The sequence below is a fragment of the Electrophorus electricus genome, chromosome 6, assembly GCF_013358815.1.
Source record: "Electrophorus electricus isolate fEleEle1 chromosome 6, fEleEle1.pri, whole genome shotgun sequence".
NCBI classification, from domain to species: Eukaryota; Metazoa; Chordata; class Actinopteri; order Gymnotiformes; family Gymnotidae; genus Electrophorus; species Electrophorus electricus.
In genome coordinates this window covers 22,174,534-22,192,033 of record NC_049540.1, presented here as the reverse complement: position 1 = coordinate 22,192,033, position 17,500 = coordinate 22,174,534, and the positions used below count along the sequence as shown (strand labels likewise).

Sequence of the window (17,500 nt, the reverse complement as noted above, 5' to 3'; positions counted from 1 at the left end):
ATGTTTGCTAAAACCAGAATCCAAAAGCCAGTTGCCTGCTGTTCTCTTGAGAAATGGCTCATCTTCAGAAGATTTACTCAGAAAGGATGCTGAATCATCGTTCAGACCTGTGTCATCAGCATCAATCCTTTCATACACCATCTTAGAGGGCTCATACAGAACAACCCCACAAAATAAAAACCCCGAAAAAAACACTAATTTGAAGTAAAATATGAACTGATCTCAAAAAAGAAAAAAAGGGGGATGTGTAAGCATGGAGGGACAGTAAAAACAGTGCATGGAGAGATGTGTGCATGTCTCCCCTCAGTGCATCAGAGTGTGGATTTTCACATTCCGGTAGGCTGAGCTTGGAGGGGAAGCGGCTTTACTTCTTCCAGATAGTGTAAAACACCCAGCTGAGTCAATATAGTAAGGCAGACATCTAAACAATGTAGTTATGATTCAAAATCATAAGCTTCAAGTTTCTGTCATTGGAGTCAGCTTGACTGATTTATCTTTAAACACAGTGAATGTCACTTGAAATGTATCCAATAAGGGCAAACTAGCAATAAAACATGCCAGAACATTCGAACTGAATAATATTCAGAGCAAAGATTTCTTGGATTGACATTTGCTATAGTTTTATAGTAGTATCAATTATTAATGATGCTGCAGAATGTGTCAAGCTGTCAGAAATTATCCAGGCTTATGTTCACTCAAAACAAGTTACTTAGACATTGTGAAGGATACAGCTCCAAGTAGGAAGGAACGCACACCACTTCTTTGGAGAAATCCACCTTGCATGAAAGCTTACCCAGCAGCTCCTCATACTCACCAAGCGCCTCAGTGAGATTCACACAGTTGCCCTGTAGGAAGAGCATAAAAGTGAATTTAGGGGAGAGCATGAAGTACACAAATACTTGTAATCCAAAACAACGTTTGCATAAGCACCTGACCTGTGTGAAGTACTTCCCACTGGATCGTAGAACTTTGATTGAAAGATCAAGAATGAGCCTCAGGAATTCCCATGTTGACTCTGTAAAAGATGTATAGATTGATAAAATGTTCAAATTGTTAATGCCATTACAGAGAGCTGAAATTAAAAAAAAACAAAACAAAAAACATTGTTGAATGATGCAGTTTAGGACAGTACAATTTTGTAGCTAAGTATAAACATGGCAAACATCAACAAACCTTCCTCAGGTGCTGTAGAGATAGGGACTGCTGTTAGGTCATTGATGACGTAATCAAATGTCCTTCCCTCTTCAACGAACTTTTTAAGGACTGGAACACAGTCCTCCACCAAAACCTATTTAAGGGTAAGCAGCAGAATGAAGGGAAGAAAGAATGGAGGCAGTTAATGTACTAACAGTTTCATAATTACATAGCAAATCTAGCAAAGTGCTTCAACTTCCACCGATTGATTGCACACTATTTCACAAGCAGGGAAATCGGCCTGTTTGTGGCATCAATACTTACAGAGATGGGGAAATGTGAACATGGTAATGTGTCACGAATGCAGATTTTGATCAATACAATCTGACTATAACAAAGAAGCAGAGCTAAGCTTAATAAAAAGGCATATCGGACTAATTTTAAGAGACCAACAGAGAAAAAACTTGTTTCATTCTAGTTAACTGCAAACAAATCAAACATAGCAAGTAAGGCATTAAAAAAGTCCATCTAAAAATATCTCGACTCCTTACCTCATAACAGTCCCCTTTCAAGTTATCCAAAACATTTCCACAAGTCTTCCTCATGTGTTTCCGACATCCGTCTATCACAAGCTGGTCGATGTGCAGGTGTCATTAAGGAAATAAACTCCACTGCACTTAATTACTGATTCAAGACAGGTATGACTTAAATGAATGAATGAATCAAAAACCTATACTCAAATAAACATAATATGAAAGTTTATCCTATACCATTTCTTGTCCTATAGTCAAACATGAGGTAAAAGTAAAAACACTGAAACCATAAAGTAAACCACCTTTTTTCTAAGTGACTTTCTGTCAAACAACTGGCCTCATGCAAGAACTGCTTATATGTATAAATCTGTTCTCAAATCTCTAAAAGTGAGCATATGGGATTTACTGCATTCACCAATGTTCTTATTTGATGATATATGATATATACTTTGAGTCCCAGAATAATTTCTCTGTGGGACAACAACACAAAAACAATTACTTTCATATATGTGTGTATACACATATTCCATAGCATCAGTAATTTGAGTTCCAAAAGGTGGCATTTCGCAATCTTGATTTCACAATGGTGACATTTCACAGCCTCAAAAAACTTCTAATTATTTACAGGTGTGTTGTCATTGTAGTCCCACAACTTACACCCATCAAATACTGTTCAGTTCAGCAAACACACAAATCCCAGTTGTCACGCAGTTCCCCAATTAACATTTCACAGCTGCCCTAAACCTGTTTTCTCAGTTTGTAGTCAGCAGCCTTCAGTTATTGCACAGTCCTAATCCTAATACTGCACAACCTCATAACTAAAAAAAAAATTACAATTTTCTTAGGTATGAAAAAAAGATGAGTGTTAAGAACATTTACATATTCTTATCCTAAATGTGCCACGTTTGTTGCAAAGTCAGTCAGCCACCTCAGATTCAGCATACTACAAGTCATGTTCAGCTGTTCCCCAAAGATGAAAGGGTATGAACAAATTGCTTTTACCTGTGTGGTGTTTAAAGAATAGCACCTGTCCACAAATCGGGCAGGACGCATAGCCTTATAAGGTACTTTATAAATATAATCATTCACAATTCTCAAGAACATGTGCTCTTGCAATTTATTATTATTATTATAGTAATTTATTACAATTATTACATTTACAAGCATATGCTGAATCTGAGGTGGCTCAGGTATACAGACTAACTTTACAACAAAAGTATGATACATTTAAGATAAGAATATGTAAATTTTCTAGAATGAGGCCCAATATATATCAAAACTAGTGTTTGTAGTATATGAAGTGAATGGTGAAAAGTGAAAGGATATTTCCACCATGGTGATCATCTTTGGTTTGAGCTTCACTGCTTCACAGAGAATGCCTCCATCCCCTCCGCCGAGGATCAGCACCTCCTTCCCAGCATAACACTCCCTGCCACTGCCCATGATAGCCTGTGTGTAAGGTAAATCGCTCTCCGCCAAATCTGTACGAGATGTTACACAAAACATTTCTACACATCCTTGTGGGTTAAGTAAAAGGAGCTTCAATGAACACATAAAGGACTTGGTCTATATAACTTACTAACGTCCCCGTTGAGTATGAGGATATTGCCAAACTGTTGCGAGTGCAGGATTTTGATGTTCTGGTATGCAGAGTCTTTGTCATACACAACTTCATCTATGTCGTACTCCACAAGACGGCCATCTGCTGTTGGCCAGTACCTGTCTACCTCAGCTCCTCTCTGCAATGCAGGCAACCTGAACACACACAAACGGGTTGTATTTTATAATGAATCTTCATAAAGAAAATGCTATTCTGTGCAAGAGCTACCTTTTGACTCTTTGGACATTTCCATGTAGGAGAGCCTTCAGCTTCTTTTCCAGTGCATTCAGTAGCTGTAGAGAGACCAATGTTCACCCATTATTAACTACATACTACAAACTGTCCAATGATTAAGTAGTAACAGAAAAAGAAACGAGCAATGTGTTCATAAAGATCTTAACAGAAATACATTATTTCCATTTTTTTTGTAAAGTTATGTCTAAAAGTTATGTCTGTTGCTCATAAATAAGGGTATTCAAAATTGGCTAATTTAATAATATTTAAGACGTTTGTTTTTTAATAGAACATGATTAAAAAGATTTAAAAAAGAATTCATTTGATGTTTCAGACATAGTATGCAGAACGGCAAATATTCTGGGGAAACAAAACCATAACATCACCATAACAGTATACAGAGCTATGTTTTCTGCACATCCCCTTAAATGGGAACCTGGGCCCTGCTCACTTACATTGTCCACTTGTGTTATATCATCGCCTTCACAGCACTGTAGGTCAAAGGTCACCAGACCATGGGAGTGCACTCGCAGGATAGCAAACCTTGCAGAGCACAAAATAAAGATTCTATAAAAGATATCTAGGCATCATAGACACTACATAAATATAAAATTCTATAGATCATAAAAACAAAAATGAGAAAAACAGGAGAGGTTTCCAAAAAAGGGTGACAAATTGAGGCAGCATTCTGAAGAGTCCGTCAGTTGCAGAATTTTGGGAAGATGCTCTTAGGCAAGATGTTGAGTGCAATCTAGCACTAGACACATGAAACAAGAAGTGGGTTCCAAAACCCTTAGATCAGATACACAAACCCAATGAAACAGACCTGCATATATCTAAAGCTGCCCATTGTTGCCCAGAAGAGGCACTTAAATGGCCAATCTGGACACAGAAGCACACCTGACAATTTCTGAAAGGGGAGAAAAGAATCATTTGCCTTTCTTGAGTCTAGTTCTAGTACCCTATTGATTGGTGGGCTATTAAATGAGTGGCAACTGAGTGTATAAAAAAGGCCTGGTAATTAACATGGTGGGGAGTTATGACACCAACCTGCCATTCTTGCCAATGAAGGTAGCCAAGTATCCATGTCCCTCTGTGTCATGGACAGTCTCTGTCATTTCCTGCTCTTGAAATATAGACTGCAGGCCACGTACAGTCGCAGAATGGTCAGCTGGAAGGAGAGATGGCAAACAAATGGAGAACACTCTTGACACAGTAATCAGCCTTTCTATTTTCTGAAAGAATGTTAGAAAGAAGTAGTTGTGCTGCCTAACAACTTTCATTCACAGTTCACTGATATGCTGTATGAACACAGTTCTGATTCCAATTGTGGCAGATATTAAATGGACTGTAAAATGCCCATGGGATGAGTCTGGCTAACCCACAGCTATATAATATATTGAGACGATACAGTATGCATTACAGCCTGTAAAGACTCATCCTTACATTTGCAAAACTTGAGAGAAATAATCCTTGCTCAAAACATGTGATACAATTTAGTTACTCTTACTTGGCTTTTAAATATTTATGCATTATATTTAAAAATATTTTATATATTTAGATTACACAATATAATAAAAATGATTATTCTTTGTCCTGGTCCCCAGATGGTGGAACGAACTTGTCCCTTGCAGTCTTTAAACAGACTGATGACGTATTTATTTAGAATGAAGACGCAATATTTAGAATGACCATTGATCCTGCACCTGTTGGGTAACTTTAGCACGTAGTTTGATATTGTTTTTATTGCACTTATACTTGTCTGATAGAGCTTATACGTGTTTTGCACTTCTAGGCATCAGCGCTGATCCCTGTATTTCAGCAGTATTCTAGTTCAATGGTATCTTGAACTCTAAATCTACTCTACAGGCTAGAACACATACTATGAGTAAATGACAAAGCACTTTTGGAAGTCGCTCTGGGTAAAAGCGTCTGCCAAATACAGTACATGCAAATGTAAACATTGTCATTTTAATTGTACTACTCCACGATCCACCAACTACCTAGTCAAACGTGATCTGTGAGACTTTGTAGTCCCTGACAATCATTCCAAAGATTCAAAATATCAGATATCAGTATGATTACAGCCTTCAAAGTCTAAAAGAATGGCTGTCATGAAATCTTCCAGTCGTAGCTATGTGTTGAGCGCATGGTAAGCACAAAGAAACAAAACTAGCTGGTGAACCATAAATAACGTAGATTTTGTAGCGAGTTTATGTACGCCATTTGATATGATAAGTAACCAGGTGGCTGTACCTCTGTCTTCTGCAGGTGTTTGCTAATATCCCAGAGTAACATGTTCGCACTCAAAAAATGGATAGATAGCGACTAGCTTCGTATGCTAGTTACTATGCAATTAATTATTACTTTCGCTTTTTGTACAGCTAGTCTCAGTGTTAGCGAGGAATTATTTTACGACCATGTCTAAGCGTCATACCGGATCATGCAAACGGAGGATCTGGCAAGTATCTAGCTAGTTTATATGACCAAAATACAAAGTTTGCTAGCACGCTTGCTTGCTAGCCGAGAGGTATGTCTGTTCATGAATGATGTGTAGCCGCAACTGCGAAAGGACAAATCCCATTTAGCTTAGCACAAATGCTAGCTACGTCTCTGTCTTCAACATAACGCACAACTAAAACATGAGAGGTTACGCTTTCTAAAGAGGTACGTGCCGACTGCGCCTCAGCTGTCCATAAAAATGCACCAAGCCACACGCGTCTTTAGCCAGACGATAAGTGGTATAGCCTATATGAAACGGAGGCCCGTGTTTTGCCGTGGAGCATAAGTCAGATCTCTTCGGCATTCATTCATTTCATTGCAATTTACCTGGCGCACAGAGCTTGAAGTCAAGAGTGTAATGTTCCACTGCCATGATGGGATAAAGCCGTCTGCCATGCCTGGAAATGGCAGCCGGTGTAGAAACGGGACGAGTCTGTAGTGACAGAAAGCACGGACGCAAAAAGGTGCGATCTAGATGTGTTTGCTGTAAGATAGGAAGTGGGCGGAGTGACCCGCTCTGGGGGGTAGAAAAACGGTTAGTTGGCCTATGGTCTATCGGAATTGGGGGGGGGGGGGGAGAGAGAGAGAGAGAGAGAATATATATATATATATATATATATATATATATATATATATATATATATATATATATATATATATATATATATATATATTGGGGGGGGGGGGGGGGTGTCACAGTACAATAGCACAATAATTAGTACTGTACAAAGATACAAAAGTGCAACAGGAAAAGATACAGTAATCAACACAGCCCATCCCGATTCCTGGGGATTACGTTATAACAGTGAATGCGACTGAATGTTGTTAAGGAATACAAATCAACTCTGAAACAGAAAATGTTTGTATGGCCCTCCATATACATTCTAAGTATTAGCACAGTAACAAATTTAGGTTGTAGACAACCATCTTGCATTTCATTTTGTAGATATGCCCCCAGTTTTCCTTTAACTTCAGATTGTCGAATTATCGATTATTACCCTACATCACAGGGTGTACTTTGTATCTTGCAGCGTGGAGGTGAGTGTATATGAAAAGTATATTAATTTCTAATATATTTTAAGAACACATTTTGTTTTTACAGTTCATATCTCCCTCTCATTATATGTGATAATGTTCAGCAGTGCAGTCATATATTCAGATGCTATAAATATGATAGTTACACAGATACTGTCATCCGTTACATAAATCCACATAACTTGACTTTTATTTATTTGTTTATTTTGTATCAGAGCAATAGTTAAATGTGTCTTAAAAGATTATCCCTTTCTCAGATCTATCTTAAGTTTCTAAACTTTCATTTAGGTTGTCATAATCCAGTATCTCCTTCACGATGATCTAATCCCCATCAATCTGTGCATTCTAATCTCCAGGAATGTACACACAGCTGGCAAGTATCTGCAGTGTTTTAGGTTGAGGAAAGTATGGCAAAACACCAAACGTTTATTGGTAAAATTATTTTCATCTTGTAGATGCAACAACAATCGCTTTCACATGAAAGTTTCATCCTGTCAAAGGTGTTTTGGAAACACATTTAGAAGAGGGGTTACACCATGAGTTATCTTCATATAAGACACAGCTCAGAATACAAAACCATGTACAAACAGCTAGATAAATGTCATGCTTACAAAAATAGACAGTGTTTCACTGGTAACTGTTTAGTTTAACATTATTGTGTTTCTAATGCTGTACCATGGGTTGTGTATTTAACATTGCTCCATGAATTGTTTCCAGGGCATAAGATCAAAAGCCATACTGGAAACAGCCATAAAAGCAAGGACAAGGGCAATATGCTAAATATATACATCTCCCTCTTTCTCCTCCTTTCTCTCTCTCCTCCCCTCTCTCTCTCTCTCTCTCTCTCTCTCTCTCATGCATGCACACATACAATTATAATTACACAGTCATTCCATATCTTAAATTCATTAACATACACTGTATTACAGTTACAAAAATGTGTTAACATGAATCTTAAATTTATGTACCCAGCACTTGAATTGCATTTACAAAACTCATAACTCTCACTGTGGTCATGCAAATTAAAGTTATACCAACAGAATAAGTAATTCAGTAATAACAATACCAGCACTTCTTTCTTCAGGCTCTTTTGTGTTTCCTTCAAAGTCAATACTGAAGTGCTCAAAGGAAGTGCAGCAGTTTGGCTTCTCATAAAGGCCAGTGAGTACTTGTCATACAATACACAAAATTAACTTTTTCAGTAGACCATGACTTCATATCAATGTACAAAATAGTGCCTATATATGCAAATATTAACATTGTGTGATGACAGAAACAAATTGAGAAAAGGAAGATGAATTTATTGAGATGTGGTAACAGGGTCTATGGGAGCAAGGAAAGGTCAGTTAAAGAGCTCGACCTCATCAAGTTTGTCTTTACTTCTAAGCACAAGACCAAAATTAACTAGGCTACTCTTCTGCTGGACTTGTGCTCATCACTATCAGCTATCCTCACACATCCCGATGAATGATCTTTGTCTCTGCCTCTTGGAGTGGGACATCCTGTGAGAAGATGATGACATTTTGATTTTGGATTAAAGTCAAGCTAAATGCTTATGCTGAAAAACAAACAAGACTTTATAGATGACACAATCATACTTAAAAACTTTTAAAATTCCACCTGAAATCAGATAACTGACTAAATCTCATCACCAAGGAAGAATGGCAGTAAGGGTGGTAAGACATTTGCCTGTTACCTTAAATGTGTTTTGAAGGACGCGCAGGCGATGCAGTTTCTCGTTAAGTAAGGGGTCATTACAGCGGCGGACAAAGGAGCGCTTGTACTCCAGACGAGTAGGAGGCAGGTGCTCATTCACAGGCGACAGACTGGCACTTTCCAGAGCCCGGCACAGATCACCCAGAGAATCAGCCTGCTGCCTGCGTTCTCGCTCCAGGCCTACAAGGGGCACCACACAGTAACAGCACATGAGCTCTTTGATGGTAAGAACTACATATAAATAGGTGAGCTGGTAGCTTTAAAAAAAGAGATAACAATTAACTTTCCTCCTTTAAGAAAGGAAGCAATAAATTATTTATTTTCATCAGTGCTGAGTCCTGTCATTGTTTCATACATCACTGTAAGAAAAGAGTTTCAACACTAAGAGTTTGTATTGGTGCAATTCCAAGCACATTCACTATCTCAGGCTACAACTAGAGGGCAGTATCACAGGTCAGAGCATTTCTTTCTGTTATGCACAGTGTTCAGTGTGTTTACACAACTTATTGTGTTTCGTTTTCTCTGAAAAAAAAAAGATTCTGCTGTGTAATAATGCTATAATATGCACTGTAAGGATTATTCCTTTGCCTTTTAGAAAGTTATTGAAAAGACAGGGAGATGGAGAGGGTGGGGTAGAGATGGGGATATAGCCCTGGAGACATGTTTTACATGCCCTTTTACATGAAGCTAAAATTAACCCTAGATAAACAATCTTTCTTTTGTACTCTGGGGCATATATGTGTGAGAGTATAGCTGTGCGTGTGAGTGTGCGTTAGTATGGGTAATGTAAGGGTTGGCAAAGATGAGACAGCTGAGAACCTTTGCCAAATAAGTTTTGGTTAATTTGGATGTATCATTTAAGACTCTACCTTACATGAAGGGAATAGAGTGGTTTATTAGAGAATGGCATTCAGCCAAGGTGTACAACCTTATCTAGTACATATAGCAATAATCTGTTCTACTGTTATACATTATACTGTTCAGTCTGAGGTATACTTATCCATGTTGAAGAATACTTACCTTTCACTCTATTATACTTTTCTTCTTATTAATCAGCTATGAAATTTGATGTTCAATAATTCATAATATTATATGTGATTTTTCAGTTGTTCAAATTATTTTTTATAGATTTTGGATTTAGTCGTGAAAGCATAATACCTGAAATTTTAACTCACTCCTTTTGAGCCACACTCTGCCACACTCTAACTCTGGCTCACACCATCTCCTTTTGTTATCGCTGTGTATTTTATTTTGTTGTGAACATCCTTCCTTCTCTGTTACCTGCAGCCTTACTGTATGCCTGTCCCAGCTGGTAGTGGTGAGCTTCCTTGTGTTCACCAGCCCCCGCTGTGGCTGCCAGGATGGCATGCAGGCCACTGTCCCGAGGTAGCGTAAAGCTGCGGTGCTTTCCTGCCCTTCCTCCCCCACCAAAGGGGGGCAAGCGGCTGGGCGGGCTGGCCGGCCGGGGTGTAAGGGGGCAGTAGCGCTCAGGCAGGGGGCCGCGCTGAGCGGGCAGTGTGGCCTGGCGATGGAGCTCTACAGGGACAGCCCCGCCAGGCTCCAGGAACACAGAGTCTTCCAGCGGCAGTGTCTGAAGGAAGTGCAGCCCAGAGCTGCTGAGCGGCGTCTCAATCAGGTCCTGCCAAGAGCGCCGCTGGCTGGCAGACCGACGGCTGGGGGAAGCAGAGCTGCTCACGCTGCCCAGCTGAGGCTCGGTGTGGAACTCCTCATGTGGTGAATGTGACTGAACACTCTCCGTGGAGGCCGGTCGGATATGTTTGGGCTCCAGGTAGGGACTCACCTGCTGCACATATAGAGAAATGTCTGAAAATTGGGTACAGAGAGCACTTTGACCTGATCCCTTTTAATTTTAAATTTTTTAAAATATGCTGACTTTTTGGACTTTCTAACTGGGTGAAGTGGCACAACCAAAAGGGAATAAAGAACATACAGAGAATTGTACCATGTCCCTGTCTGGCCCTAGAGCTGTTAGCCTTCATTCCAGTGACCACAATGTGCAGTATGTACACACATGTACAGATACTTGCACAATTATGCACAGACAGAAAAACTGCCACACACACAAATATGTGAATGCACACTCACACATACATGCACGTATCTCTTCTGCATAGCATCAAAGGACTCTTCTGGTTTGTGTGTCCCTCATTAAACAGAGTCTGGTGTCATGGGAAGTCTTTTAGAGCCCCCCTTTGTTTGAGAATTTACAGCCACCAAACTGCTCTCCAGAGCATTAATAATTAATAAAACCTTCAACTCCATTCCCCAATCTTTTCACACCTCATTTTTAATCTTTTTTCTCTCTCTCCTTTGCTGACATTTCCATTTCATCTTCCTGTTCCATCTTTTCACAGATTTTCTTTTTTTAATTACCCTTATGTCTCAAGCCCACCTCTTTCAAGCTCCTCTGGGTAGATGAGACGAGAAACAACCTGTCGTTCTGCTGTTATCCAACAGAGCCTAGTCCCCTTGTGAAGAAGAGATTTCTCAAAAGAGAAGTTGTGATACTTACTAAGGCAGGGTATGTGTCATAGGGTGGTGGAGGGCTGTCTTGTTTAGGCATTGAAGACACATCGATGTCCTCATGGTCACTCTCACTCCAGTAGTCTAGTGGAAAACACAAAACACAAAAGGAAAAGCAACTTTGAGCTCACTGTTTGTTTTGAAATGTTGTAATGCTTACCAGCTCCTTTCATCAGAACAGGCAGCAGTCCATTATTATGCTGCTATATACAAACACCATGAACTAGCTAAATGCCATAAAAAATGTAAAATAGCCTTTTTAAGGGAATTCATATTAATGGCATTTTTGACCCCATCAGTCAAGTCATCTTGTCATGTGTGCATTTTAACTCAATATATCCAACATGTCAGAAAAAGCCTTACATATATTTATAGAATGTATAGACCGGACCAGACAAGATCAGTGTGTGGGAATAATTGATCTGACAGAATCGGTAGAGCGTGAAGGCATCCTCTCACCATGAGCCTGCCGAATCTTCTCCTGCTCCGAGTGAGATGCTGCTGCCATGTTTAATCGACTCAGCCACCTGCATGTCGACAGCATGGAAAAAAACACCAGTCACCTGGGGAGCTGCTAAATCCTCTCAACATGTTACTTAAACGTTCTGGGAGCACTGCACTGCCCCTAGAATAGGAGATGAACTTCCACTGGTACTAGGGAGGATTTGTGTTAGCCATGTTCTAGCCCTTTGCCACCGGTCAGTTTCTGCCCACAGGACTGCTGTTGCCTGGGTATTTTTGGCATGGTAGACCACACTTATCTCGGCAGCACTGACGTGTAAAAATCCTGGGAACATTGTTGCACCAGATGAATTTATTAATTCAACAACCACAACCATAAATGAACATTACTTTGGTATAATGCTGTTCTGAGAACTACAATCCAGGCAGCACTTGTCCTATTGTCAGACAGTGATGAATGAGGTAGAGGGTAACTGGTAAATTAACAGATCGGGTACAGTCTTTAATTGTACTCTTATAAAAGGCACAAGGTAGGTCTTTCCAGTAAAGTGCCTGGTCAGGGTATATACAATGTATGTAAGAAGTGCTTTGGTAGAACATAGGGCTTTAGCTTATTTAACAGTAACATAGTAGGCCCAGTGCTCTCTCACCTGTTCATGTCATCCACATTATCTGCTGCAAAGTAGAAGCTCTTGATCTTGGGATGGCATGCCTTGAAAGCGCTTTAGTGCAAAAAAATTAACAGTCAAAAATCCTGGTGCTATATTACCTGTTTACTATTAAACAAGAGGTTCTACTTACAACTTTTTGCGGCATTCGTTTGCCCGATCAATTTTGAACTCAGGCAGGCTGACAAATCCCTCGGCCTTCTCATCCTGCAAAAGAGAAACGCAGGTTCTACTGGACTGAGATCCCAGCTCACTGCCAGGGGAACAGAGCCAACACCACATGCTCATTTAACAAGCAGAGGTGAGCAGGTGTGATAGCCTTATTATCAGACAAAACTTCTAAGACTTTTAAAAAATCTTGTTTAGCTGAGAACCCTCAAGTCCTCACCTCCTCATTGATGTACCAGTACAAACAGGTGTCCTTCAACACCACCCAGTACTTCTTCCACTTCTGAGAAAAGTAGCTTTTAGCATCTTTCTTCTTCCAGAGCCAGCCTTGGCAGTCTCCCTGGCCCAGGTCCTTACACGAAATTCGGCGCTTACTGCTGGCAGACAGTGAGCCAGCTAGAAAAAGAAAAAAGAGCAAAAAGAGAGAGGGATGAGTCTAAGAAGCATTTTAGGACAGAATTACCCTACGTCTGAAAATAAGGACAATTTGAATTATCTCTGTTTCACCTCTCAACTTCTTCTTTGACCTTGACAGCACTGATGACCGATCAAATGTCTGCAACATATAACAGATCCATCAGTCACACTCCAGTCCACATGTAACCTTTTCTCACCTACAACAGTGTAACCTCTGCAGTAGCCTTGTCACACTCACGTGATACACAGAGGCAGTGTCTGACGTGGGTGTAGTTACTGAGTCCTGTCGTAGCATCTCCATTTGCAGGGCTGGTACTAGGGTGTAATGAACGGGGCTATTCCCTTTCTCAGTTTTCCTCCTGCTCCGCCTAGTACTGCTGCTGCGTCCTATCATGTATTCCTCAGGGCCTGCTTTATCCTCACCAGCATAACGGAGCAGGGAGTTCTCTGCGTGCACAATGACATCATGATTAATAATTATAGATTAGTGAAATATACATCAACTGTAATGCCTGCTCAGTCCAACCCCTGTCTAAAGCTGTATATCTAATCAGATCCCCACTGGTACCTTATGCAGTGGCTGATGCTGAATTGACACTATTCAAATATCTTGTGTTTCAAAAACTTAAAAAACTCTGGTTCTCTGTTCTCTGTTCATCACAGTTAATCTATCTTCAGATAATGCAATCTGTTATTAAACAAAAGTAATACAGGTTGCTGTCTTATAAATAAATAGAAGCACACATTCTGCCAGAAACCGGCTCTCTGCTCCCACCCTCTATGCCACTGGGGCAGTCTTAGCCAATCAGATTCCAGAATCTTACCAGAATCCCCCTTGGAGTTTCCATGGCAATGGAATACCACAAAATCTCAAATTCTTAGACAAAGAGAAAGACATGCATGCACAGAAACACAAAGTGAGGAAAGCAGGAGAGGGGAGGCAGGGAGGGAGGGGCAACTAAGAGCCATAGCCATAGATTACAAAGGGCACTAAAAAGAAGCATGAGGCTCATAGGGAACCTGGTGGGGAAATGAATCAGTATTCATGGCTTCAGCATGACTAAATGAGGAAGGCCGAACAGAAACTGCCCTCCTTCGGCCTCTCTCTTGCTCCCTCCTCCCTCACCCACCTCTCCTGGGCTCTTTCTTCAGCTTGGCTGGGTCTTCATAGTCTCCCACCCAGTTATACTCCACCGGCATGGAGATGGGCCTCAGCCTGCCTGGCTCACACGTACCCACGAATTGCATCAGAAATAAACAACAAAAAACACTAGTACACAGATCCCATATCCCCTGGTACAGAGACAGACTGGAAAAAACTGACATAATAAAGATCTAATCAGTCTTTCAGAGATAAGTCATACTAACGTTTTTACGCATCTGATCAAAGCACGCACCACATGTTAAGGTGTTGTCCCTGCGCACAGGAGGAGGGCCCTGGTTCTGCTCATACTCATAGCAATAGAGAACTGCATCCTCGTCCAGCACAGGAAAGTGACGCCGGCACTCCTGGTCCAGGAAGGAGTTGGGCGACTCAGAACCCTTAGCAACTTCTTGCTGGGATGGATCGCTGCTCATTTCTGTGTCTTCTCTGCAGGAAAGAAAAGAGTTTGAGTTTGTCTCTGTTCTGTGTGTGATTGTATAAATGATCAGTAAGTGTGTAGTGTATACTTAGATGAGTGAATATGTTGCTCTGTTTATGACTCATCTAGCAGAGAGGAGATGCAGAAGTGCAGATCTTGCAGACTCTCAGTTTGCATGTGTTATATCTGACTATGTATGAACCTCCTGAACCCAACAAAAGGAAGATATAGAGGAAAGATTGTGCTTTTCTTTGTGTGTGTGTGTGTGTGTGTGTGTGTGTGTGTGTGTGTGTGTGTGTGTGCACGCGCATTTGTGTGTGTTTGTGTTCATGTACCTTGATATACATAAATACATAAATCATCCGGTAAAGGAGAGATGGCTAGCATGTTCCACAGTGTTTGCGCATAAGTATATGTGTGCACCTGGGTGCATATGGCTCTTCTGGTGGGGGTGGGATGTAGAATTCCTGAAGGGCACAGCTGTCCCGCCTGGACGGGGTGCTGAGAGTGCTGGAGGGTGTGGCGACACTGCTCCCGGGACTCGGGGGGATGATGGGCTGGGCAGGGAGCAGAAGCATGGCACAGTCATGGCCTTTAACACACACTGCTAACTTACAGGCAAGCTGACAGGAGAGCTACTCTGCAGCCATAAAAACATGCTGTCCTAAAAAAGGTTCCTATTCTAAACGTTGAGCTTGTTACTGGCCATGACCCTCTCTCTTCCTCTTGGACCCACTGTAAGTGCCTTTGGCATAGATATGTAAGTCATTATGTATGTCAGACCTCACAACACTGCACTCAGTTTGATTCCAAACTTTTATTCATTTTACAGCAGATTTTACTTTCTTAGAAATCTACTATGTGCATATACTTACTGGCCACTTTATTACCAAATATCCCTGTTGGCTGGATGTTTATGGGTTGTGGTGCAATTCCAGCACAGCAGTTTACACATCAGTGTCACATCAAAATATCCAGCCAACATTGGTCCTGGTCAGAAATTTGAAGTAAATAACACAAATTGTATATGGCAGATGGGCTGTGGACTCTCAGTGTCTGCATGGTGGGCTGGTGTTGCTGATAAAGTGGCTGGTGAGCATATATGGTCATGCTGTTTATCCTAACTGAAATATGAGCTGTATAGAAGAAAGCATTTGAACATCATATATCATCAGCAGCCTGGACCAAATCTGCATTTTCTGTTGGCCATTAATAAAATGCAAGACTGGCAGTAAATTAGAGCCAGCGGGAGGCAAGAGAGAGCAGGGAGGAAGAGAAGAAGAAAAAGCCAAGCTTTACCGTGCCCTCCCATTGGTCAGCACCCTCAGGATGGACAGCCAACTTTTAACATTTCCCTTCACAGGGGAGCTGAGCCACTGTTGATCATCAGTTCTTATATGCCCCATAAATGACCCTTAGACAGACTCTGCACACACACACACACACACGAACACACGCACACACATGCACGTACACACACACACACACACACACACACACACACACACACACACACACACACACACACACACACACACACACACACACACACACACACACATATATCTGCATTACCTGCAGAGCCAAGGGCTTCCACCTCATGTTTTTCAGTAAGGCAGGGGCAGAAGTGAGAGTGCTTTGTGGCCGTTTTTTCAGGGTCAGAGACACCCCAGCTGGGTCGCCACGCAAAGAGTTCACCAAGTTCTTCAACTGCCAGCCTACCTGCACAACCACCAACAGATCTCACCATTTAGACCCTAAAATATCCATCATCTACAAATGTATGTGAATAGGGTTAGCTGTATATGTATGTGTACATGAGTGTGTGTGGGACAGGTTCCATTTCAGTGCATGTATGCTGCAGAAGAGTTCATGAGAGTGATAAAAACACACCACTGTCTGATGATTGACCTGAATGACCTCATCTCCAGCATGGATCTTCTTACAGCGGTCAGCTGGAGACTGCAAGAAAGGATCCAAAAAGAGCATCCAAAAAGCATGGAAGGGTAGAATGAAAAAATGGTGATTAAACACAGGTCTGCACACAGTTATTTCCTAAGGTCAAACACATCTACATGCTCCATGACATGTACTTTTATTATTATATTATTATTGCTGAAACTATGAAAGTAGCTCATTACCCCCTCTGTTGTCCCAGTAATGACATGTAAGCCATCATACGTTGATTTGATGTACATGCCCTTGGGGAAGGAGACAGATATTTTATAGCTATTGCCTGAAAATACTGGTCACACTACCACATTCAAAACCTCCAGCCATGCACCACAAATAGACAACCAAGCTCTAGAATGGGGGTGGAGGACTGAAAAAAAGTGAGTGGGAGAGAACGTGGTTTATTTTTATACATCTCTACCCAGGCTCCATCCAGAGTGTCCAGAGTGTGGACAGAAACCACTGCAGGGCATGTGTTTGTGTATGTGTGACTGTTTATGTGAGTGTGAGTGCATTATTGCGACAAGTCAGCAAGGCCATTTCCGCTAGCACCCTTGGTTAAGTGCACAGTAATGTGCAGGGGATGTGCTAGTGTGTTATACTCCTATGCTGCTAAACGTGCTCAGTCTGCCTTTTAGGACTCCAGTTCAAACACAACCGGTCTCTCTGAGTCTTAAAAGCTGTTCACTGCACTGCCCCTGTGATCCAGGCAACCATGGCAACTCCCTTTACATTTTAAAGATGACGTGATCAGGACATTGCTCATGATTAACAGAGATTCCAGGCTGTTTCAGCTGAAGTGGCCCTGTATGTTAGCTATGTCTTGCTGTAGTTCACGTGCTACAGGGAGAGCAAGAAGAAGGAGGGGACGAGAAGAGGAATGCATTTCTTTGGGCTCCCACACCCACCAGCCCCTCTGTGGATCTGATGTTGTCTAGCTGCACCACCTCC

The 17,500-nt window shown here is 41.2% G+C and overlaps 2 protein-coding genes across 7 annotated transcripts in view; both read right to left on the bottom strand.

Annotated features, from left to right (window-relative positions):
- sms (spermine synthase) overlaps positions 1-6,504 on the bottom strand; it is a 7,015-nt gene extending 511 nt beyond the window's left edge. The window contains exons 1-11 of the mRNA XM_027006776.2: positions 6,331-6,504; positions 4,552-4,672; positions 3,957-4,044; positions 3,496-3,560; positions 3,247-3,422; positions 2,994-3,148; positions 1,686-1,775; positions 1,174-1,288; positions 936-1,015; positions 730-845; positions 1-395 (exon numbers count right to left, since the gene is read on the bottom strand). The exon at positions 1-395 is cut by the window's left edge and continues 511 nt beyond it. Coding sequence (XP_026862577.1) covers positions 365-395; positions 730-845; positions 936-1,015; positions 1,174-1,288; positions 1,686-1,775; positions 2,994-3,148; positions 3,247-3,422; positions 3,496-3,560; positions 3,957-4,044; positions 4,552-4,672; positions 6,331-6,376 — 1,083 coding nt within the window. The 5' untranslated portion in view covers positions 6,377-6,504 and the 3' untranslated portion in view covers positions 1-364. The remainder of the gene's footprint in view (positions 396-729; positions 846-935; positions 1,016-1,173; positions 1,289-1,685; positions 1,776-2,993; positions 3,149-3,246; positions 3,423-3,495; positions 3,561-3,956; positions 4,045-4,551; positions 4,673-6,330) is intronic.
- A 916-nt stretch (positions 6,505-7,420) lies between these two features.
- cnksr2b (connector enhancer of kinase suppressor of Ras 2b) overlaps positions 7,421-17,500 on the bottom strand; it is a 22,655-nt gene continuing 12,575 nt past the window's right edge. For 3 of the 6 annotated variants that reach the window (XM_027005138.2, XM_035527382.1, XM_027005155.2), the window contains 17 exons: positions 17,458-17,500; positions 16,738-16,797; positions 16,490-16,558; positions 16,172-16,318; positions 15,020-15,153; positions 14,411-14,604; positions 14,144-14,233; positions 13,252-13,460; positions 13,104-13,152; positions 12,817-12,992; positions 12,562-12,635; positions 12,411-12,482; positions 11,758-11,825; positions 11,288-11,382; positions 10,036-10,558; positions 8,735-8,934; positions 7,421-8,540 (listed from right to left, as the gene is read on the bottom strand). The exon at positions 17,458-17,500 is cut by the window's right edge and continues 77 nt beyond it. In XM_027005138.2, the coding sequence (XP_026860939.2) occupies positions 8,490-8,540; positions 8,735-8,934; positions 10,036-10,558; positions 11,288-11,382; positions 11,758-11,825; positions 12,411-12,482; positions 12,562-12,635; positions 12,817-12,992; positions 13,104-13,152; positions 13,252-13,460; positions 14,144-14,233; positions 14,411-14,604; positions 15,020-15,153; positions 16,172-16,318; positions 16,490-16,558; positions 16,738-16,797; positions 17,458-17,500 (2,254 nt within the window). In that variant the 3' untranslated portion in view covers positions 7,421-8,489. The remainder of the gene's footprint in view (positions 8,541-8,734; positions 8,935-10,035; positions 10,559-11,287; positions 11,383-11,757; positions 11,826-12,410; positions 12,483-12,561; positions 12,636-12,816; positions 12,993-13,103; positions 13,153-13,251; positions 13,461-14,143; positions 14,234-14,410; positions 14,605-15,019; positions 15,154-16,171; positions 16,319-16,489; positions 16,559-16,737; positions 16,798-17,457) is intronic. The other 3 variants (XM_027005164.2, XM_027005171.2, XM_027005147.2) reach the window with 2 other exon arrangements.